Raw genomic sequence first — 25,000 nt, 5'->3', positions numbered from 1 at the left:
CAATGTTACCAGCTAGCCAGTTCGAGTAGGCTACACAGAAACGCTGTTTGTGCCGATGCATGCTTGCACAAAACTTGCGAACATCTAGCCTTGAATTATTATTCAAACAAGGAACGAGATAGAGACAATAATAACCCAGTGACTGCGGAAACGTTACTTGTCTTTAAGCGGAAGAATGCGCACAGCTCGTCTCGTGTCAGTGCTGCACACGCTCAGTCCTTCCATGGCAGCAGGTAGCTGTTGCATTGCGGTCTTGTTACTGAAGCGTTTCAAAAAAGGTAGGATAGCCTACTTTGTCAAATAGCAGTTGTAGCCCGTTTCAGAATATTCAGAACACACACACACACACACACACACACACACACACACAAAACCTCTTTAAGGGACAGCTAACGGGGTCAGCAGGAAGAGGAGGAGACAGAACGAGACCCCAGGGAGGTCACTGTGTGTGAGGGCTTGAGATGTCCATGGGTTGATGATGGATCGGGTGATCAGATGTGTGTGTGTGTGTGTGTGTTTCGCCTAACAGACATGTCAATGTTGATGCAGGTATAAGATCATGGCTGTTTGACTAAGGTTGACCTGACCAGTGTTGACAAATGGACATACAAATGTAAGGGAGAATATAATTATATATTTGGTGGTGGTTGTGTGTGTGTGTGTGTGTGTGTGTGTGCGGGCGCACGCACGCATGTGCTGTGCTATATGTCCAGTGGTTCTGCCTGCTAGTGTGCTTTTGTGTCCCTGAAGAATTGTTCACAAACATCCTCATCTCCAAAAGAGAGGCTCCTCCACTGACCCCTCTCTGGTCTGGCTCCCCACAGTCCCACTGACCCCTCTCTGGTCTGGCTCCCCACAGTCCCACTGACCCCTCTCTGGTCTGGCTCCCCACAGTCCCACTGACCCCTCTCTGGTCTGGCTCCCCACAGTCCCACTGACCCCTCTCTGGTCTGGCTCCCCACAGTCCCACTGACCCCTCTCTGGTCTGGCTCCCCACAGTCCCACTGACCCCTCTCTGGTCTGGCTCCCCACAGTCCCACTGACCCCTCTCTGGTCTGGCTCCCCACAGTCCCACTGACCCCTCTCTGGTCTGACTCCCCACAGTCCCACTGACCCCTCTCTGGTCTGGCTCCCCACAGTCCCACTGACCCCTCTCTGGTCTGGCTCCCCACAGTCCTACTGACCCCTCTCTGACCTGCTCACATCCGCCAGAGAGGGAGAGAGAGGGGGGGAGGGAGGGAGAGAGACAGAGAAAGATAGAGGGATGTACCTTTCTGATTTATATTCCTGATGCCAAAGGTCTGCAAATAACATCCTACAGTATCTTCCTACCTTTCTCTGCCCCCCCCCCTCTCTCTCTCTCTCTCTCTCTCTCTCTCTCTCTCTCTCTCTCTCCCCTCTCTCTCTCTCTCTCTCCCCTCTCCCTCTCTCTCTCTCTCCCTCACTCTGTGTTACTCTCTCAACCCCCGTTCAGTAACCTCTATAAAGTTATAGAGCTATAAAGCAGACAAACAGCTATTCCCAGACAATAAAAAGCGCATTAGCGGAGACTGTAGGAGGCAGCATTATAAGACACTCTTCCGCCGACCTCAGGTCTGTGAAGAAGATAGCCGAGGTTTAAATCACTGCTAACCGGAGCATCACACACACACACACACACACACACACACTACAACACCGACAATGTTCACCTCCTTCCTCTCCTCTCCTTCCCTCCATAGCTCCTCGCTGTCTTTCTCTGGACTGGGAGGATGAGGGGATGAGGGGGAAGAGGATGACGGGATGGAGAGGTGGAGGTGAAGAGCAGACGAGACTAGGCTGCAGGCAGAGTGTGAGGCTTAGAGAGAGAGGGGGATGGAGGAATGGAGGGTAGAGGGAGAGAGGGATGGAGGATAGAGAGAGAGAGAAGTGAGACCCATCGATAAGGATGGAAGGAAGAGAGAGGGAGGGGAGGATGGCGCGGAAGCAAAGAAGAAAGAGTGGAGGAGAGAAAGGGAGAGAGAGAGAGAGAGCCAGCGGTCGAGGGGCCTATTTGAGAGAGGATGAGTTCTGCCAGGGTAATCAAATCAGACCGCCTGCAGACTCGTCCTCTCATCCCTCCACTCTCTCCTTCTTTCCTTCAACACCTCCTCCACTCTCTCCTTCTTTCCTTCAACACCTCCTCCACTCTGACCTCTCTGCTTCCTCTCTTCTTCTCTCCCCATCTAAGAAGCCTTTCTTTATCTTCTCTCCCTCCACTGGAGTGGAATAATGGAGGGATTCGGGGTTGTAGGGAGAGGGAAGGAGAGAGGTAGAGGGGTATAGAGTGAGAGAGAGGGAGAGAGAGAGAAAGGGAAGGAGAGGGGTAGAGAGAGGTAGAGGGATATAGAGTGAGAGAGAGAAAGGGAAGGAGAGAGGTAGAGAGAGGTAGAGGGGTATAGAGTGAGAGAGAGGGAGAGAGAGAGAAAGGGAAGGAGAGAGGTAAAGAGAGGTAGAGGGATATAGAGTGAGAGAGAGGGAGAGAGAGAGAAAGGGAAGGAGAGAGGTAGAGAGAGGTAGAGGGATATAGAGTGAGAGAGAGGGAGAGAGAGAGAAAGGGAAGGAGAGAGGTAGAGAGAGTGGGGGAGGGGGCTCAGAGACAGTGGCGGGAGAATATTCTGGTCTGGTCCAGCCAGCCCATTAGAGGGCCAGAGGAATGTACGTGTGGAGGACGACTTCTATAACAGGAGGGAGTAGGAGGAGGTGGGGAGTCCATCTATAACAGGAGGGAGGAGGAGGAGGTGGGGAGAGTCTGTCTATAACAGGAGGGAGTAGGAGGAGGTGGGGAGTCCATCTATAACAGGAGGGAGGAGGTGGGGAGTCCATCTATAAGGAGGGAGTAGGAGGAGGTGGGGAGTCCATCTATAACAGGAGGGAGTAGGAGGAGGTGGGGAGTCCATCTATAACAGGAGGGAGGAGGAGGAGGTGGGGAGTCCATCTATAACAGGAGGGAGTAGGAGGAGGTGGGGAGTCCATCTATAACAGGAGGGAGGACGAGGAGGTGGGGAGTCCATCTATAACAGGAGGGAGTAGGAGGAGGTGGGGAGTCCATCTATAACAGGAGGGAGGAGGTGGGGAGTCCATCTATAACAGGAGGGAGTAGGAGGAGGTGGGGAGTCCATCTATAACAGGAGGGAGTAGGAGGAGGTGGGGAGTCCATCTATAACAGGAGAGAGGAGGAGGAGGTGGGGAGTCCATCTATAACAGGAGGAAGGAGGAGGAGGTGGGGAGTCCATCTATAACAGGAGGAAGGAGGAGGAGGTGGGGAGTCCATCTATAACAGGAGGGAGTAGGAGGAGGTGGGGAGTCCATCTATAACAGGAGAGAGGAGGAGGAGGTGGGGAGTCCATCTATAACAGGAGGGAGGAGGAGGAGGTGGGGAGTCCATCTATAACAGGAGGAAGGAGGAGGAGGTGGGGAGTCCATCTATAACAGGAGAGTGAGCAGTGTAAGCATTGCGAGTACAAACTCAGGTCCCTGGGGGAGACTGGAGGGGGGGAGGACAGGACAGGAGGGAGAGAGAGATCATGTATGGATGGAGGGATGGAGGGAGGGAGAGAGAGATCATGTATGGATGGAGGGATGGAGGGAGGGAGAGATCATGTATGGATGGAGGGAGAGAGGTAGAGAGAGGTAGAGGGATATAGAGTGAGAGAGAGGGAGAGAGAGATCATGTATGGATGCTCCACAGCAGCAGTCAGGCTGAGTGACCCCCAGGCTGGACAGCCTCGGTCTGGCTTCTCTGATTGGGCAGTAGAGGGGGGGGGGGGGGGCTGATGATGCCTTCCCAGGTCATTACTGAAGACAAGCCCTGGAGGGGAGGGGAGGGGAGGGGCAGCATTGTTTTTGTCAGGACTGTGGAGGGAAGCTGGATCTTTAGCGGTTAAAGATTTGGGGGGGGGGGGGGGGGGGGTCTGCATCTAGGCCTCATTATAGAGGGAGTCTGGCAGGGCAGAGCAGGGGGGGTGAGTTTAGGGGGTTGGGGTAAGGTTGGGAGATCATTAGGACTTAACAGTACGCCTGGTTGAACTTCTTATCCACAGAGAGGAGCGGTATCTGGTGACTGTGTGTGTGTGTGTGTGTGTGTGTGTGTGTGTGTGTGTGTGTGTGTGTGTGTGTAAGGAGGGATCAGGTTAAGAAGAAGCAGTGTCACCGCTTTCTCTCAGTCAGCAGTAATTGATTCCCCAAGGAGACGAGCTCACACTAGCGAGAGAGAGAGGGAGAGAGAGAGGGAGAGAGAGAGAGAGGGAGAGAGAGAGAGAGAGAGAGGGAGAGAGAGAGGGAGAGAGAGAGGGAGAGAGAGCGGGAGAGAGAGAGGGAGAGAGAGGGAGAGAGTGTGTGTGTGTGTGTGTGTGTGTGATCTCACCTGTACAAGGAGCTCCAGCTTCCTGTCATCCAGGAGGTGGACCTGACATCTCCTCCCCTCCGTCATCTGGGAGAGAAACAGAGACAAAGACACATTCTTAACAGAGCCCTGATCGACCATTACAACTAAATCATATCCCACTGGAACTGGCCAAGCGTCCACCCAGCCTGGGTTTCCCAGCGTGGCGCTCTACTAGAACCGTCTCAAGCTCCACCATGACGCCAGCAGCACACTGTGAACAATGAGCCAATAGAGGCTGCATCCTCTCCTAGCCTCTTCCTCCTGGATATATCTCACATTCCTCTCTGAGGAGGAAGTCCATTCAGCATTACTCAACACCAGCCGGGAGGACCACTCTTAGCCCATCCTAATAACAATGTAGGAGTGTGTGTGTGTGTGTGTCTGTGTGTGTGCCGCATTGCTGGAAACTGACGACATTATACCGCCAAGCTCACAGTCAAACATGCAAACATCCAAGCATGTGCATTGAGGAAACACCGGGCTGCAAGAAATACACACACACACACACACACACACACACACACACACACACATATACTGAAGTCCCAGAGAACATGTCTCCAAATGTGAATGTTTGACCTCTAGGGTCACGTTCCTGAGGCTCTCTTGGTGAGAGTCCAGTATCAGTTATACTGCTCTACTATGATTCTACTGCTCTACTATTATTCTACTGCTCTACTATTATTCTGTATTCTACTGCTCTACTATTATTCTACTGTATTCTACTGCTCTACTATTATTCTACTGTATTCTACTGCTCTACTATTATTCTACTGTATTCTACTCCCAAGACTTACTCCACATGGATGGAGTTTTAAAAAGAAGAAAAAACATCTTCAACCTTTCAACACAGAGTCACCTGAGCCCTCAGCACGTGTGTGTGTGTGTGTGTGTGTGTGTGTGTGTGTGTGTGTGTGTGTGTGTGTGTGTGTGTGTGTGTGTGTGTGTGTGTGTGTGAAAGAGAGAGAGAGCGTTGGGCACATGTGGAGTTTCTCTGCTCTGTAACAGGAAGTGGAGACCCTGAGGAACACAAACACTGTTGGCTCCTCCCACACTTCCCTCACATCTGGGAGAGAGCAGGGGAGGAGGGAGAGAGGGGGAGGAGGGAGAGAGAGGGGAGGAGGGAGAGGGGAGGAGGGAGAGAGAGGGGAGCAGGGAGAGAGAGGGGAGGAGAGAGAGTGGGGGAGGAGGGAGAGGGGAGGGGAGGAGGGAGAGAGCAGGGGAGGAGGGAGAGAGGGATAGGAGGGAGAGGGGAGGGGAGGAGGGAGAGAGAGGGGAGGAGGGAGAGTGGGGGAGGAGGGAGAGAGAGGGGAGGAGGGAGAGGGGAGAGAGGAGAGAGCGAGGAGGGAGAGGGGAGAGAGGGAGGAGGGAGAGAGCGGGGGGAGGAGGGAGGGAGAAGGGAGGGAGGGAGAGAATAGGGTTCAGACCCCATTTTCAACCAACGCTGTAGTTGACAGGACTCCGGGGTGTTATAGGACTCCGGGGTGTTAGCACGCTGACCATTAGCCCTTCTAGTCAGGCCTGGTCATGTGGTAAAAGGTGCTGGTTGCCTCAAAATGCCTTTCATTTGGGATGGGTGTGTCACTCCCCCAGTCCAACCCCCTTCACACACACATACAGGTACACACACACGCACGCACGCGCACGCACACACACACACACACTGTAGTCTAGCAGTGGGGTGACAGGCTCGAGGTGGGAGTTGGCAATGAGCTGAGGACAGAGACAGAGCCAAGAGCTGTTTAAACACACACCCCTGTGTGAGCTCTACCCGATGGCTGTGTGTGTGTGTGTGTGTGTGTGTGTGGGGGGGGGGGGCATGCATGTGTGTACATGCTTCTAGGGCTGATGGCCCTTTGATGGGTTTAGTGTGCCCACCCACTCCTCCATTGTGGTTTAGAGTGGGCACACCTGCACACACGCACACACACACACACACACACCCTTGAGCTCTGCCAATGGTTCCCTAAAGATCTGTTCCACCCTGCTGTCTCAAATGTCGCTCCTCCAAGTCGGGCTTCTACTATTACAATGGCGCTAGCACTACTGCTAGCGCTACCATGTTAGTACTGTAGCATTGTGTTAATACTCTGTGTGCCAGATCGTAGCTGGTCTGTGCTGGTGCTGGTAAGATGGCCCAGCTTGGCTCTCCAGGCACCTCTCAGGTTGAAGTGTGTCTGTAGCCGAGAGAGCAGCACGCTGTGACTGTGAGGGAGACCCAGAGCGACCCAGAGCAGGACAGAGGCTCTAGGCTGGAGCACCAGGTCATCAGGGCTCTAGGCTGGAGCACCAGGTCATCAGGATTTCTGGACAGTTAGTTCCCTGAATGGCTACCCAGGCTGAGTTAGCTAGCTACTACAGCTACTAGAGGTTTTGCTGAAACTGCTGAGACCTGAGTGAGCTGCACTGCAGACTACACAGATCTCTCTCTCTCACACACACACACACACACGTGCAGGCATGCACACGCACTCTTATCTATCTGTGAGCAGGCAGTGTCCATGTACGGTCTCTGTTAGACACAGCAGAGGCTGATGAAGCTGTGGTGCACCTGGGAGAAAAACACACCATCATCTACCAGCTAGGTCAAAGGTCAAACACACCATCATCTACCAGTTAGGACAATCACACCATCATCTACCAGTTAGGTCAATCACACCATCATCTACCAGCTGCGTCAAACACACCATCATCTACCAGTTAGGTCAATCACACCATCATCTACCAGCTAGGTCAATCACACCATCATCTACCAGTTAGGTCAATCACACCATCATCTACCAGCTAGGTCAAAGGTCAATCACACCATCATCTACCAGCTAGGTCAAACACACCATCATCTACCAGTTAGGTCAATCACACCATCATCTACCAGCTGCGTCAAACACACCATCATCTACCAGTTAGGTCAATCACACCATCATCTACCAGCTAGGTCAATCACACCATCATCTACCAGCTAGGTCAAACACACCATCCAGCTAGTCTAGTTAAGAACACCCAAATATGCAGAGAGCAAATAAGTAAATATTCAGTGATCATTAAACACATACAGTATCAGGTCACAGTGAGATGTAACAAAGTGTCACAAGATGTGTTATAAAACTCAGGATTCCAATACTAATTAAAAAAAAAAAAAGAAAAAAAAAGTTTGATGTTGTTAGTTAATTACTCCATTGTTATTGGCAGATCATCTCCACCAGTGAAAGACTGTACAACAGTTAGCCACATTTGGACTCTAAACAGAGGATCATTGTTTTAAACCAGAGGCACATTTTCCATAACAAAACCATGTCCATCTCTCCAGACATGTCATGTTCTGCATCTGTGACATTGTATTGTTTTGTAGAATCAGGGAAGCACAGATGTTTGAGGAACAATTATGCAGGCAGCCAACACATCATCTATTCACACAGCTGGAAGATAGAGAAGTGAGATATTTTATTGATCCCCAGGGGGAAACTGTTGAAAATTGTTATATGACATCCATTCATAAAATGGGAGGGGAGAGGGGACAGCTTCTAGACTCCAGTCTAGACAAAAAATCATTTATATCCATGTCTGGGGTTCGTGCTTAGGAGAATGATTCAGATAACGACATTTTTGACCCATTACTAGGCAAGTTTGAATGCCTAGGACGGCTGCCTCTACTGGCCAAACACAGACAGACAGGAGAAACCATGGCTTGCAAGCTGCTTGAATATAACAATTGTATTGTTAGGCTACTGTTTTGGGGACATTTTTAAACATTCCGGAATAGAAATAGAGGTTGACATCGACACAAACCACCCAAAATAGCTGAATGCTACATGTGAAACAGACGACGTCTCGCAGGGTCGATAGAAGAGTGAATATCGATGTTGATTACCTTTCACAATCTTTAGAGTCGCTCCCACATAGGCTACAATTCCAAACGGGGGTTAGGTCTGTCCAGCCGATTAGATCCCAATAGAAAACACATTAAATATCGTTCCGTGAATTCGTTCTTCCCCGGCCTAGAGGAACATCAGCATCCATGTTCTAGCCTTACTGACCGGTGCAACTCGCGAGGGCAAAGCGTTGCTCTATTCCCTGTTCCCGTTCAGCTGAAGCGTTATGGCGCGCAGAGACAACAGAACCGAGACATGACATCGCCGGCTACCCGATGAGATCTCACGCACGGCCACCCTGGCCTGCTTCCAAGCGGCAGCCTTGCACTGTTCAATGGTTCACCATCCTCCTCCTCCTCCAGAAAACAGAGCCTCTCGCAGGGCTAGTCCGGCCGACCCCCCCCCTCCCCCTTCGTTCTCTCGTGACACCGGCGCCGTGCAGAGCGATGCGAACATGCAGAGCGGCAGACTGTACCACCGGAGAACAATCGAGGGGAGTGACAGACTCGGTAGAATCCTCTATCGCTGCACACAAGTCAAACAAGTCCCTCTGCGGCTTTCCGTGTCCGTCTCCCTTCCCATCACCAGGGACGGTTGTTTCGAAAACACAGGAATAATGGAGGAAACGACGTGGGGGCGGGGAGAGAGCGAAGGGGGAATTTTCTGCAGCTCGCAGTCATGAGAAACTGCAGACGGCGGCGCGTGCGTGCGTGTGTGTGTGTGTGTGTGAGAAAGAGAGAGAGGGAGAGGGAGAGAGAGAGGAGTAGGTTATGGTTGCGTTTGCGTTTTTGAGACAGCTAGAGATTCGAGTCTGTCTTTAGTGTGTTAGAGAGTGGTTGTGTTTATGTTTAGATTTGTGTGTAGGCTGTTGTGTGTGTGTGCGTACTGTGTGGGCTATGAATGGACGTGTGTGCGCGCGCGCGCGTGCGTGCATGTGTGCGTGTCTGTAAGCTATGAATGGATGTGTGTATGTATGTGTGTCAGTGTGTGTAGGCTATGAATGGATGTGTGTGTTTGAGTGTGTGTGTGTGTGTGTGTGTGTGTGTGTGTGTGTGTGTGTGTGTGTGTGCGCGCGTACCGTTCAGAGCAGCCGAGGATCAACCTACAAACAGACATCTGGATCCGCAGACCCAAAGCCAACAATCATCTGAGAAAGAGTTCTCCCTCCCTCCCCCCTCCCTCCCTCTCTCCTCCCTCCCTCTCTCCTCTCCTCGCCCACTTCCGCCTCTCTCTGCGACTGACAGCTGCCCTCCCTGCTCAGGTTTGGCTCGTCAGGGTGATTCCTGGTGCTTCCAGCCTCGGCCCGTTTAACCCAATCCCTTTTTTGAATGACCTAAATGGGGTACTGTGTTCATATGACTCAGTTGGAGCAGCCGTTAGAACCACAACGTGTTAACATAACAAAGTTCTCCCAGTCTCGCCGTGTCTCTCCTGCTATTAATAGAACTCATAAAAGTGAGCTTCAGTCAAGTGCAGATGTTCCGTCTCTTGTTTTTTTATGAAGCATGTTTTCATCACAAACAGATGTCGTTAACGTTGCGTCGCGTGGTTACAACACAGGTATGAGAATTTAATCCAAGGGGAGACCCAAATATTTGAGCACACAACCCTGCAATAACAAGTGAGCATGTGTGTGTGTGTGTGTGTGTATAAGAGTGGGAAAGGGGGGTGCCAGGCGTGCACTTGTGGTTGAACATTTGGGGTCCACAGCAATGCTGAACTGAAGACTTTAAGAGTCTTTGAGGATTATGGAAACAAAATGAAGGCCTATTCTTGTCAGAGATGGAATTCCATCATAGGGACTTGCGACTTTACTGCAAAATGCTATCTGAGCATGCCAAGCACAACAGTCCTACCCTATAGACAGCTCTAATGGTATAGCCACTGATCCTCTGTGCTCATCAGAATGTTTTCTATGTTGACACAGAACTTTATATGCCAGTAACAGTTTATACAGTGTTCTCTGAGGAATGTCACTGTCTCAGAATATGTGTTCCAACAGCGCACTCAGGGAAATACCAAATCTCAAGCCAATTTTGTCAAAGTCAGTTATGGAGCAATAGAGAGAGGGGGGCAGTGGAAGAGGTGTATCGTTTTCTTCAGTTAGATTTCTCCGTTTCTGGATATTTTTGGCCTGTTCCAGACACCGGAAACTGGCCCGTCCAATTTAAACATCTCCAGATGACTCTGTCTTTGGCCCTAATACATATCTCCCTCTCCCTTCTCTCCTCATCCCCCATTACTCTCCTCTCTGTCCCTCTCCTCTCTCCTCATCCTCTCCCCTCCGCTCTACTCTCCCCCCCCACCCTCCCTCTCTCTCTCTCTCTCTCTCTCTCTCTCTTGCGTGCTCCCTCTTCTCTGCCTAATACATATCTCTTGATTGGCTGCTTCCTCTTCCCCTATCACAAGGGTCCCGTTGTTTGGACAAGACAAGGGAGGGAGGGGGGACAGAGGAGAGGGAGGGGGGAGGAAGAGAAACAGAACGGGATAGCGGATGAAAGGACGAGGAGAGGAGGAAGGGAGCGACTGAACATCTGAACCAAGAGAACCAGGCCGGTTCCCAATGGACGGGAGGGTTCCCAAGATTCTGGTTGGAGAGAGAGTGAGCAGTAGTGTGTGTGTGTGTGTGTGTGTGTGTGGTGTGTGTGAGAAAGAGAGTGAAGGGTGTGTGGGGGGTGGGGGGTGGTGGTCCAGGAAAGGTTACCCTAGAAAAGAGTGTTATTAGTGAGCAGCGTCCAGATCCCTTTGTCTTTGACCTTTCCAGGGGTCACAGAGAGTCATTAAGATGAGGAACAAGGCGAGACAGAATGTTCCTAACGCCAAGGGACTGAACACGCCAAGGTAAGACTTCTCAGGGACTGAACACGCCAAGGTAAGACTTCTCAGGGACTGAACACACCAAGGTAAGACTTCTCAGGGACTGAACACGCCAAGGTAAGACTTCTCAGGGACTGAACACGCCAAGGTAAGACTTCTCAGGGACTGAACACGCCAAGGTAAGACTTCTCAGGGACTGAACACGCCAAGGTAAGACTTCTCAGGGACTGAACACAACAAGGTAAGACTTCTCAGGGACTGACTACGCCAAGGTAAGACTTCTCAGGGACTGAACACGCCAAGATAAGACTTCTCAGGGACTGAACACGCCAAGGTAAGACTTCTCAGGGACTGAACACGCCAAGGTAAGACTTCTCAGGGACTGAACACGCTAAGGTAAGACTTCTCAGGGACTGAACACTCACCTCATGGAGACGGAGGGATTCTATTCTGGGCAGCCAGGGGTGCGGTTGTTATGACTCACGGAGTGGGGGGGTATTTCTCTGGGAGGGGAGAGAGCCTGAGAGCAGGGTGGGCATGGGAAGGATTTGGAGGGGTGAGGTGGGGTTTATAGGTGGGGGTTATGGGTCGGTTGGGAGGGGGGAGGTTGGGGTTTTGGGGTCGGGCTGGGGGAGAGGGCTGGTGTTTTGCGGGGGGAAGAGGTAACTTATATTGGTGGAATGTGATATAAACAGTGCTGGATGGTTAATTGGAGCAAGATGGAGAGTCTCTTTAACCCTGACACTGTTGCACTGCGGGCTGTAATGACTGATACACACACACACACACACACACTCACACTCACACTCACACACACACACACACACACACTTTCTCCATCTGTATCTTTCCTTCACACTGCATCTCTGCTCCTCTATCCTCTTGGCGATGGTTGACCTCTGGCACTTAGGGTCAGATTGCTTTAACCAAAATCCTCACTTTAACCTGCAGGGGTGGGATGAGAACTGATGTCAGATCAGGCCTTACTCCTCAGTCTTCTCCCCACTTCCACTGTGTTTGCAGAGGGAGACAGAACAGGGAGGGTCACAGAAAGGCAGCCAGGAATGTTGAGAGAAAAGTCTGACTAGGAAAGATCTATTTTGTTTGTGCAAGTGTGTGTGTGTGTGTGTGTGTGTGTGTGCGTGCGTGTGTTTGCATGCATGTGTGTGTGAGCTCCACCCCTCCGCCTGTGAGTGACTGTGGGAGTGAAATGTGGTTCCAGTTAAGGGCTTGAAAATCAGAAACACACAAGCACTTCAAACAAACGGGAGATATTTCTGTAGCCAACTCTGCTTTGGTCTCCTTTTACTACATAGCTCCATTCCCAGACTTTTCCAAAACTATTCTCAGTACTTTAGTACACAAGGCTTTTCCTAAAACCTCCCTCCTCCCATAACTGAAACAAAGCCATTACTTAAACTAACACTGAGAAAGAAACCTACCGGATGCATTAGTGATCGCACTGAATACAGACACATGCAAAAAAAAAAAAATCCACATCCATAGCCTTGATGCTGCAAAAACACAAGCACCACTCTGCTTTCTATCAACGTTGTTTATGAAAAGTAGTTCCACATGCCATACCACCCCATGTGTAAAGCTCCTAGATGAATGCACTGGTGGGAGTCAGCTGGCCTCAACCCCAAACGAACGGCAGAGACAGACAGCGTCAGAGCCTCGCTGTGCTGCTTCAGCCTAGCAGGGAACCAAGGGGCTGAGAAGCTCATCTCTGTGAGAGGGACAGATCAAAGCTTATGGGTTGTGTAATGTGTATGTGACAGATCTAGTCATTTCGTTTCACTGTTTGCCTTCCAGGTAATATGCAAAGCATGAATGAAAGACTTCCACCTGAGTCTATGGTGGAAAAACTAGTGTGTGTGTGTGTGTGTGTGTGAGAGAGAGAGAGAGAGAGAGAGAGAGAGAGAGAAGAGAGAGAGAGAGAGAGAGAGAGAAAACCCCCAAAATGAGACAGAAATAGTAAAACTGAGAGAGAGAAAAATGCAAATCAGTATGTTATTATTGTCTTCTGGCCAAATACAGCATCATTTAAATAAACAGACTCTGCATGAGACAGTATTCTCCCAGGCCAGGTCCACTGGGCTGGTCCAGTAATCTATCACGTTGTGTGCAGCCACACATGGTCCACTGCTGTGTCACTGTGGTGTCACAGGTACCGGTGAACCTTGTCTGGGGTTGTATGGTGGCTTTTTTTCTCCCCTTCCCTTGTACTGGCTGATACACACACACAAGGAATCACTGACAAGGGACCCTCTCTCTCTCTCCCTCTACCTCTCTCTACCTCTGTCTCTCTCCCTCTCTCTACCTCTGTCTCTCTCCCTCTCTCTACCTCTCTCTCTCTCTCTCTACCCCTCTCTCTCTACCTCTCTCTCTACCTCTCTCTCTCTACCCCTCTCTCTCTACCTCTCTCTCTCTACCCCTCTCTCTCTCTCTCTCTCTCTACCTCTCTCTCTCTACCCCTCTCTCTCTCTCTACCTCTCTCTCTCTCCATATCCCATGGCTGTCTCTTTACCCCCTCCCTCTCTCTTCCTTTTGCCCCTTCTCCATCACACTTCCTTCTGTCGCTTCTCCTAACACTGAGTGTGTTGCTGAAAAAACTGGGTCATAAAGAGAGAGAGAGAGAGAGAGATATAGAGAGAGAGGGATAGAGAGAGAGAGAGAGAGAGAGAGAGAGGGGGGGGGGGGATAGAGAGAGAGGGATAGAGAGAGAGGGATAGAGAGAGAGAGAGAGAGAGGGGGATAGAGAGAGAGAGATAGAGAGAGAGGGATAGAGAGAGAGAGAGAGAGAGAGGGATAGAGAGAGAGGGATAGATAGAGAGAGAGAGGGATAGAGAGAGAGAGAGAGAGAGCCTGGAGTTATATTTAATACAGTAAGCTGTAAAACAGGGCCAAAGCAAACGTCTCCCTGTATCACATCCAAGGAGACAAAAGCCTTTCTAGGACAAGTGCTATGATACCTTACCACAATGTGTGTGTGTGTGTGTGTGTGTGTGTGTGTGTGTGTGTGTGTGTGTGTGTGTGTGTGTGTGTGTGTGTGTGTGAGCAGTTGTCACTGGTCATTGTTGACCAATGTGTGTGCCTGAACACACCCCATAGTCAGTGTGTATTGGTCTGCCACAGTTATGCCGGGATGGGTCTGTCTGCTGTTTGACCCTGGAGGAGTCAGACATTGTGTGTGTGTGTGTGTGTGTGTGTGTGTGTGTGTGTGTGTGCATGAGTGTGTGCGTGTGTGTGTGTGTTTGTGACTCCCAGACCCTACCATTATGCAACTGCACAGGGGAAGCCATAGCCAAGCCACACCCCTTAAAAGTTACAGTGGATCGGTCCATTTTGCCTAACAAAAAATACACAAATACACACACAGACACACACGCGCTCACACACACACGCTCACACAAGGACACGCACCCCCGTAGCCCCATGCCCAGCGCAGCCCATGCCCTCAACCAACATGGCTTCAGCATTCCTCTCATTCCACACTAACATAGGGTGCACTGGAGTTTGTTGATAAAGCCCAGTGTGTGTGTGTGTGTGTGTGTGTGTGTGTGTGTGTGTGTGAGTGTGTGTGAGGCCACACATCTGCTCTCTGTTTTGGATGAAATGGATCCTAGAACCCTCAGGTGATCCTGAATAACAAAGACCCTCCTGAACCAGAGAGAGGGAGAGAGAGGGGGGAGAGAGAGAGAGAGAGGAGAGAGAGAGAGAGAGAGAGAGAGAGAGAGGGAGAGAGAGAGGGAGAGCAGTTCAGGAGGAGAGTACTGTACATTGAAATTAGCAGAAACAGTTTGGAATTATATTCTGCATCAGTAGCTGTGTGTGTGTGTGTGTGTGTGTGTGTGTGTGTGTGTGAGTGTGTGTGTGTGTGTGTATGTGTGTGTGTGCGTGTGTGGTGTGTGTGTGTGTGTGTGTGTGTGTGTGTGGTGTGTGTGTGTGTGTGTGTGTGTGCGCGCGTGTGACACTGGGGAAGGATCTGTTTCCCCCACACCTCCTCCTCTCATCCATAATTTACAATGTAAGAAATCAGTTTAGGTCTGACTGACCCTGCACACTGATACTACCAGTGTGTGAGTGTGTGTGAGTGTGTGTGTGTGTGTGTGTGTGTGTGTGTGTGTGTGATGGTATGTGGAGAATCTGCACCCCCTTGAGTCCACACTTGGCAATGACAGCAAGTGCCCTAACCTGTTTTAGAATGTAGAACACGGTGAGTCCTGGTAAATGGATGGCTGAGTGTGTGTTCCCTCTCTGACACAGCAACACACACACACACACACACACACACACACAGGCGCGCACATGCACACACACACTGTCTTGTGCCCTGAACTCAAGGGTATTGTGTGTTGCAAACCTCATTGACCCCTCTATCCCATCCCGTTAACAAATAGAATATCAAACACTGTAAACCCCTTCAAAGGGCAGAATATTAAATAGCCCTGCTGTGGCAACACTGTTTGTGTGTGTGTGTGTGTGTGTGTGTGTGGACCTTGAGCACTAATATATTATAATGGTGCATTATACATTCCCCCAGAGCCTGGATCAGCAGGGGGGGGCAGGGAGAGGTTTTGGGCAAAGCAGGGCCAAATCTCCCCTGGTCTCCTCTAATTTAGCCCCTCAGAGAGCGTTCCTACCCTCCAGGGGCCACCCGGGCCCTTCAGCCCAATTAAGGCACTGGTTCCAGAAAGACATCATTCACTGTCTCGCCCCTATAGGACGCTTGCTGGGCCCCTCTTCACATAATAGCCGTTCGGTTTTAAAAGCACCTGTTTCTCTAGCTGCATGGGTGACACAATGCTCATACAACACACACACACACACACACACACACGCACACACACACGCACACCCACACACACTCTCTCTCTCTCTTCAGCCTAAACCACAAACAAAAGTTTCCATGACAACATGTGAGGGATCTGGGAGTATTGTCCTCCAGGAATGTGGGACAGGAGTGTTGAGACCCAGGGGGACCCAGCCTGACATGGACACAGACACACAGACAGAGACACCCCCGGACTAGAATACTCTGGAATACACTAGAATCACTCACTGTTTGCATTACAGTAGCACACATACAGTATAGACTTCTACCACGTCAAAAAGGCAGCAGATAAGCTAGCAGTGAAAGGAGCAACGTTGGTTGCGTGTTAGCCCGTGTGTTTACAGAGGCGGCCCGCCCCGGGCGGCGCTGGGTCAGGTGACCTAGCTGGTTAGTCTCCAGGTTTACATGGATCAGGATCAATGTCAGAGCTACACAAAAGGGAGACACCAACACTCACACGGAGGGTGGAGTCAGAGAACCAGAGAGTTTCGGGAAGAGGGAGGATCACCAGGAAATAATAAAATAAATTAACAAAAAGGTAGACAGAGAGAGAGAGAGAGAGCGAGAGAGAGAGAGAAGAGAGGAGACTGAGCCAACAGAGAGATGAAAGGAGACGGAGCGTGAGGGCATGTCTGTGAGTCTGGCGGTCTCTCTCTGATCTCTCCCTGCATCTCTCTCTAGCTGTTCTCAATGATATTCTAATCAGCTTCAGACAGCAGAGCAGGTATGCTGAGGCGCCTGGACGACTCCTATCTCCCAGAGTCTCTGGCCTACACTTCTCATCTCCCCCGGCATGTCTCCCTCTCAGAGCCTCTGGCCTACACTTCCCATCTCCCCCGGCGTGTCTCCCTCTCAGAGCCTCTGGCCTACACTTCCCATCTCCCCCGGCGTGTCTCCCTCTCAGAGCCTCTGGCCTACATTTCCCATCTCCCCCGGCGTGTCTCCCTCCCAGAGCCTCTGGCCTACACTTCCCATCTCCCCCGGCGTATCTCCCCCCCAGAGTCTCTGGCCTACACTTCCCATCTCCCCCGGCGTATCTGGGCTGGCTCCACTGTGTGCTGCTGAGTGGATTCTTCATCTGGGGCTCTTGGCTCGGCACAGGGTTTCTGCTCCATTACAACACGCTGCATCCCTCCCAGACAGGCTGATGAAAAATGACCCAGCCCATCTACAGGGAGAGCCCTTGGCTAAAGTCTGTGTGTGTGTGTGTGTGTGTGTGTCTCCCCCCAAAGGGAATCCCATCAGTTTCAAGGTATTGAATCCCCTCTGTTTGGCCCCCGAGCTGGAGGGAAAGAGCCAGATTCCAGCAAATAAAAACACATCCAAGAACACATCCAGTATCCAGCGATGTGAGGTGAGGTTTGTGATAGTTTCAAGGAATTTCATTCTTTATTATCGAAGCGTCTGCGCTGCAGTGAGTTCATTAACACACACATTCATCAGCGTGGAGACCCTGGGAATCACAGACCCTAGAAATCACAGACCCTGGGAATCACAGACCCTAGAAATCACAGACCCTGGGAATCACAGACCCTAGAAATCACAGACCCTGGGAATCACAGACCCTAGAAATCACAGACCCTGGGAATCACAGACCCTAGAAATCACAGACCCTGGGAATCACAGACCCTAGAAATCAGACCCTGGGAATCACAGACCCTAGAAATCACAGACCCTGGAAATCACAGACCCTAGATATCACAGACCCTGGAAATCACAGACCCTGGAAATCACAGACCCTTGAAATCACAGACCCTGGGAATTGCATAGTCATAGTCAATTTTATTTAAACACACACCAAACTACACTGGTTTAGGGCGCCCTGGGCGTGGACATGGAGGACGTCCAACATTCACACCCGCACACATTTACAACAAACACTCATACTACATACAACCCATCAGAACATCTCAGTAGCCTAGTTCACGACAGTAGGGAGAGTTAAGGAGACTCTTGAACGTCGCTAGATCGGGGCGGTCTTGATGTTCAGTGGGAAATTGCACTTGGAGTCCTTGGAGTGTATGTGTGTAGTGCGTTTGTGAGTGTGTGTGGTACGTGTATATGTGTGTGAGTGTGTGTGGTATGTGTATATGTGTGTGTGTGTGTGTGGTACGTGTATATGTGTGTGTTTGTGTGTGTGTGTGTGGGTGCATGTTTGCTTTTGAGAGCGAGCCTGTTGTTCTTTTCCTCCTATTTCTCTGGCTCACATAAATGAGCGACATACATTTGCCAATGCAAACACGCTGGTCTGGGAGGTGACTGAGTGATGCTGAGGTACCTGATGTGGATCTGTCACTGGAGGTCCGTAAGGAAGAGAAGCCCCCCAGACTCACTGAGCATGTCGTTAATGCGCTGACATCCAGATGGGAATCGCTGTGTGCCGGAGAGGGCTTTCCCAGGATATATTCTCCAGTTTCACTTTCAACCCATAATCCCATCTGGATTATCGTCCCATACACATGGTGTGACCTCTGAACCTTCTCCATTACAGAGTATATATTTATCCTGATACAATAAACCCACTGTTAAGGACACCGCTGGATACTACAGCTTATACTGGCACTACCAACCCCTCCATTATCCTGCACTGGGCTGGACACTGGGCTGGACTGGGCTGGACACTGGGCTGGACTGGGCTGGACACTGGGCTAGACTGGGCTGGACTGGGCTGGAGTCAATTATGGGCTGGAGTCAACTGGGCTGGATTGGGATGGACACTGGGCTGGACTGGGCTGGACTGGGCTGGACACTGGGCTGGACTGGGCTGGACACTGGGCTGGGCTGGACACTGGGCTGGACTGGGCTGGACACTGGGCTGGACTGGGCTGGACACTGGGCAGCTCACAGCTCAGACAGACTCCCAGGATTTAGCAGGCCGGCTTGGCAGCCCATGGCTATTAGGACACACCGGCCAAACCTGGCAACGCATTAGTATTCTAGCATACCAGACAGACTCAGCTATCTAAAGCTATCAAAACATATTGCTCAGACCTGGCAGCCCACGGGCCTGGTGGCGTTCCAGGCACATCTTGCACTGGGTCTACTGAGCAAATACAGCGTCTGACTGTCAAATGAGGAGAGGTCAGTAATCTGGCCCTTCACTTGGACTGATGCTCTGTCAACGTCCTGTATGTTTCCCACCAGGAGCCAGAGTGGTAAACACAACACATGTTGTCCATGGGTCCAAACACCAGTGAGGCTTGTTCAGCACACACACACACACACACACACACACACACACACACACACACACACACACACACACACACACACATGCACGCACACAATATTTGATTAACCTGGGAAGCTGGCAGTGGAAGTGTTTTCCAGACAGACTATGCAAATAAGACCTCTTCTCTAGGGACGCCCAGTAAACGGTTTCAACCGACAAGGACATTGCGGTGTGTGTGTGTGTGTGTGTGTGTGTGTGTGTGTGTGAACATAAACAAGCCTCCAGCTACCAGTAAAGAAATTAGAAAATTACAGACAAAATAAACAAACTGAAAAAATACAGAAAACCCTGATACCGCCCACCCAATACACACACAAACACACACACACACACACACACACGCCGATTAGGAGCAACGGACTCTCTCACGATTTTGTTCTGGGAAAATATTTTCTCACATAAGACCGGCTCTGGCTCGCAGACTGGAGCGCAGCGCCAGAGAGAGAGAGAGAGAGAGAGAGAGAGAGAGAGAGAGAGAGAGAGAGAGAAACAGAGAGAGAGAGAGATGGGAATTCTCCGGTTTGGAGAAGGAACGCTCCTGGAAGTGAGGCTGCTCCTTGGCTGTATGACAGGGAATGATGGAGGAAGCTGGGAATGACGGAACCATGGAGGCCAGATTCCCTCCCTGGAATTCTGTCTGCCTGTCGTGGCTTTTTGTCTTGTGTGAAGTTGCCCCTGAACACAGTGTATTGTAGCCAGTACTGTATGTGTGAAAATGGGGCAAATACCAACGCAACCTGGCACAGATGATTACACATCCAAGACATCCACTGGCCTCACAAAACCAGGATTTGATTGGGAGCCTAGAGCTTAGAGAAACACACGTGCGAGCACACACACACACACACACACACACACACACACACACACACACATCACGGTGCAAAAATCTGATTGAAATGTGATCCTAGATTTACTTCCATGTGATCTTAAAATGACTGTATGTGAGTCCCATCAACAGGTGTGGTCTACCCTGACCCCCCCCCCCACCCCCTCAGTGAACACACTGGCCCTGACCGGCCTCCTATGGACATGCTATGCCCCTATGCTGTGTGTTCATTGGCCGAAGATGAAAGTGAGCGTTTGCTTGGAAAATAAATAACTGATGCATGGGCCACCTGGGCCTGATATATCCTCCCCCCCTCCCTCCCCCTCTCGCTCCCCCCTCCCACCTCTCCCCCTCCCCAGGATTTCCTGCCTTTCACATGAAGGAGAAGAGGAGGAGACCAGAGGAACATGAGCTGCTCCCTGCTGCACCCCACAAACTAGACAGCAGCACAGTGAAGGAGGAGGCGGTGAAACACACAGGTGGGAGGTGCTGCTCGTGGCCCCGCCCCCCCCGTGGGGCGCAGGCTGAAGGGGGTGTGGCCCCGGCCAGAACGTGTGAGTGGTTGTTGAGTTGACATTACTCACAGTATGATGTTGGAATGTCTGAACACAGGTGGGGAGGTCTCTCATGAGAGAGAGAGAGAGAGAGAGAGAAGGGGGGGGTGGGGGGGGGGAGAGGGAGAGCATAGTGCGTGAGGTGCGATTTCACGGTCACAAATCTGCTCTCGTTATAGTCATGGCTCACACACACACACACACACACACACACACACACACACACACACACACACACACACACACACACACACACACACACACACACACACTATTTAGAGAAGCATGTGCATGGTGTGCAGCTCAACATTCCCACTCTCTCTCTCTGTCAAACTCACTCACACACACACACACACACACACATACACACTCTGGGGTGTGTATTACATACAGTGGATTGACTGTAGGAAGAAAAACAAGGAGAAGGAGATTTAAAGATGGAGGCGAGAGAAAGAACAGAGAGAAGAGAGAGCGAGGGAAGCAGCCTGGGGTCAGAGGTCAGAGATAAGGAGGGAAGCAGCCTGGGGTCAGAGAGTGGAGGTGTGGAGAACAGGGAGAGCTCAGGAAATACCTGCTGGGCCCAGAGAGGGGGGGGGGAGCGGGGGGGGGGGGAGTTGGAACTTCACCTTGCTCCAGGCTGCCGTTTTTTGGACTGGATTCACAAGACGATGACAAAGTGTTTCTTTCTCCTGCAGGAGCCAGCGGAGCAGCGCAGCCTGGATCTCTCATTAACAGTCATAGAGGAAGCAGGCAGAGAGACGGCACACTGAGACCAGGGGATACCTCCCCAGCCTGCAGCCTGACCCACTGACCCCTCCCTCCCTCCCTTCTCCTCCTACCCTCCCTTCTCCCCCCCTCCCTCCCTCCCTTCTCCCCCCTCCCTCCCTCCCTTCTCCTCCCCTCCCTTCCTCCCTTCTCCCCCCTCCCTCCCTCCCTTCTCCTCCCCTCCCTTCCTCCCTTCTCCCCCATCCCTCCCTCCCTTCTCCTCCCCTCCCTCCCTTCTCCCCCCATCCCTCCCTCCCTTCTCCTCCCTCCCTCTTCTCCTCCCCTCCCTCCCTTCTCCTCCCCTCCCTCCCTCCCTTCTCCTCCCCCCCTCCCTCCCTGCTCCTCCCCCCATCCCTCCCTCCCTTCTCCTCCCCTCTCCTCCCTCCCTCCCTTCTCCTCCCTCCCTCCCTCCCTCCCTTCTCCTCCCCTCCCTCCTTCCCTTCTCCCCCCCCTCCCTCCCTCCCTTCTCCTCCCCTCCCTCCTTCCCTCCCTTCTCCTCCTCCTCCTCCCTCCCTCCCTTCTCCTCCCCTCTCCTCCCTCCCTCCCTTCTCCTCCCTCCCTCCCTCCCTCCCTTCTCCTCCCCTCCCTCCTTCCCTTCTCCCCCCCCTCCCTCCCTCCCTTCTCCTCCCCTCCCTCCTTCCCTCCCTTCTCCTCCTCCTCCTCCCTCCCTCCCTTCTCCTCCCTCCCTCCCTCCCTCCCTCCCTCCCTCCCTCCCTCCCTTCTCCTCCTCCTCCTCCCTCCCTCCCTCCTCCTCCCCCTTCTCCTCAAGGCTGCTCCAGACGGTTCCTCCCGACCTCGCTGTGGCCCTACAGGGCGGGGATCTGTTTGGGAATCATCAAGGAGGTCTGACTAGTTACTGGGGGCGGTGGGGTGGGGTGGGGTGGGGTGGGGTGGGGTGGGGTGGGGTGGGGTGGGGTGGGGTGGGGTGGGGTGGGGTGGGGTGGGGTGGCGGTTCCCTGACCTGTTTAAGAGGTGTCAGGGGGGTCTCAGAGAGGCTGTTCCCTGAGTTAGGGGCACGTTTTAGGGTGGGGAAAGGGGTCGTTTGAGAGTTTCCTCTGATTGTGTCCATCTCTCCTGGGGAGAGGTGTTACACTTACACTTAAAGACGGGGTCACACTCACACACACACACGCACACACACAAACACACACCCTATGTACAATACATCTTGAACTCTAAACTTAAAGACGTACATTCCAGTAGCACGGTTCCTCACAAGGGACTTAAAGCAGAAAAAACAGGAAAAGGGGAACTGACTGTACATGTGTGTGTGTGTGTGTGTGTGTGTGTGTGTGTGTGTGTGTGTGTGTGTGACAGAGAGAGAGAGAGAGTGAGTGAGTGCTGCTTTACCGTACCTCTCTCCTGCCTGTTGCCATAGCAGCAGCCCTAGAGGCTTTGCTGGGTCTGGGTCGGGCCGAGCAGTGCCAGCTGGGGACAGGGCAGCTGGACGCGGCAGGAACACTAATGGATCACTAAAAGCCTCTGCGTGCAGATTCAGACATGGTGCAGCGAATACTGATCATCTGTTTTGCTGAATCATAGCTGGAAACTCACAGGGGAGACACACACACACACACACACACACACACTCACTCAGACATATACTGTAGGTGTGTCTGAGTGTGTGTGTGCGTGTATGAGCATGCGTATACGTGAGTGTGTGTGTGAGTGCGTACGTGCGTGCGTGCGTGCGTATGTGGGTGTGTTTTACCATGTGTGAGTGTGTGTTTGACCACACATCCCTTTTCAAACACCCCTTTGAACATTCAGCACCACGGTTACCATGCCCATAAATGAGCAGAACCGTGGCAACGGCAGACGTGCTACTTCCTGTTCTAATCCTCAGCATTCAAGTGTCTGCACCACAAACCTGGAGCGACAACACACACAGCAGCTTAGATAGGACTGGGACAAAAGACAGGAGCCTATCATCATTCTCCACACGTAATACATAAATACAGTAGCGTGCACACACAGGCTGACGGGCCAGCACCTGATAACATGGGCCTGATAACATGGGTCTGATAACACGGGCCTGATAACATGGGCCTGATAACATGGGTCTGATAACATGGGTCTGATAACACGGGTCTGATAACATGGGCCTGATAACATGGTCTGATAACATGGGTCTGATAACATGGGCCTGATAACATGGGTCTGATAACATGGGTCTGATAACATGGGCCTGATAACATGGGCCTGATAACATGCCTGATAACATGGGTCTGATAACATGGGCCTGATAACATGGGTCTGATAACATGGGCCTGATAACATGGGTCTGATAACATGGGCCTGATAACATGGGCCTGATAACATGGGTCTGATAACATGGGTCTGATAACATGGGTCTGATAACATGGGACTGATAACATGGGCCTGATAACATGGGCCTGATAACATGGGCCTGATAACATGGGCCTGATAACATGCCTGATAACATGGGTCTGATAATATGGGCCTGATAACATGGGCCTGATAACATGGATCTGATAACATGGGACTGATAACATGGATCTGATAACATGGGACTGATAACATGCACAATGGGAAAAACCAACGGGTCACGCCTCATTCAACACCAACGTGCAACACTGAACGCTCACATTCCATTTTACACCACAAGCTGGACAACAGACCTAACGCAGTTCTGTCCCTCTGAATGAGCCATCGGTCATGACCCTCACCCTCTGATCTGACCCTCACCTGGACTCTCTGCTCATCGCTGGCCCCCTGGCCTGGAGCACACACCTGGGGCCCCAAACCTCTCACCTCCCTCCCCAGCCCTGACCTGGCCTCTGTCTGACCCCCTTCCTGCCCCACCTACAGTACCTGCCCTACCTTGACCCTTCCTCTCCGGAGGGAGCGTTAAGACCCTGAACACCGAGGCCAGTTCAACACCGTCCTCCGTCATAGCGTGCACTGTGGTGATCTACGACCCCTAGTGAGATGTTTGGGCGCCCCCAGGTTAACACCCTCTCACCCTGTACTTCAACCCTCTCATCTGATGAGGTACTGAGCCAGACCGCACAGAGCACATAACCAGGACCGTAAAGGTGTGTGTGTGGTAGAGTGTACCTGGTAGAGCGGGCGGGGCACACAGCGGTGCATGTGCAGGAGGGGCGTGGCCGGGAGGTTCCTGGCCTGGACACGTAGGCGTCGGAGGGCCGAGGAGGTGAGGGTCCACAGCAGCCCCCCCTGGCCTGAGAACACCATGTCCTCCAGCCCCAGCAGGACGGTCTCCATCACGCCGTCGCACGCACGCGCGCACACACACACGCACGTCAGGATCCGCCAGGCACCACGCCGTTCGGGTCCAGGAGCGTCCGAGGCCCAGAATCCGACGTCGGGATCCTCCGGCGTCTCTCTCTTCTTCTTCTTCTTCTTCTTCTTCTTCTTCTTGTTCTTGTTCTTGTTCTTGATCTCTCTCCTTCTTTTTCTGTCACTCTTCTATTTCTGCGTTGGGTTTGTTCTCTCCTGGGATCCTCTGGGCTCGGCCGGTCCACGACGCCGCCGTCTACAACAACCCTGAGTCACTGTCCCACGCACACCGAGCGGCCCCCGCTGACCCTCTCCACTCTCTCCCCCGGTCTCCTCCTCCTCTCTCTCCTCTCTCCCCTCTCTCCCCCGGTCTCCTCCTCCTCTCTCCCCTCTCTCACCTGGTCTCCTCCTCCTCTCTCCCCTCTCTC

At 52.0% G+C, this 25,000-nt stretch overlaps 1 protein-coding gene across 1 annotated transcript in view; it reads right to left on the bottom strand.

The window, feature by feature from the left end:
- frmd4a (FERM domain containing 4A) overlaps positions 1 to 24,557 on the bottom strand; it is a gene marked incomplete at both ends in the record, with an annotated part of 68,995 nt that extends 44,438 nt beyond the window's left edge. The window contains 2 exon segments of the mRNA XM_084452919.1: positions 4,385 to 4,450; positions 24,390 to 24,557. Coding sequence (XP_084309045.1) covers positions 4,385 to 4,450; positions 24,390 to 24,557 — 234 coding nt within the window.
- Positions 24,558 to 25,000: the final 443 nt, after the last annotated feature.

This window comes from Borostomias antarcticus, assembly GCF_949987555.1.
Source record: "Borostomias antarcticus genome assembly, chromosome: 18".
In the NCBI taxonomy this organism is placed as follows: Eukaryota; Metazoa; Chordata; class Actinopteri; order Stomiiformes; family Stomiidae; genus Borostomias; species Borostomias antarcticus.
The sequence above is the reverse complement of the archived record's forward strand: the minus strand, read 5'-3'. Positions and strand labels throughout refer to the sequence as shown.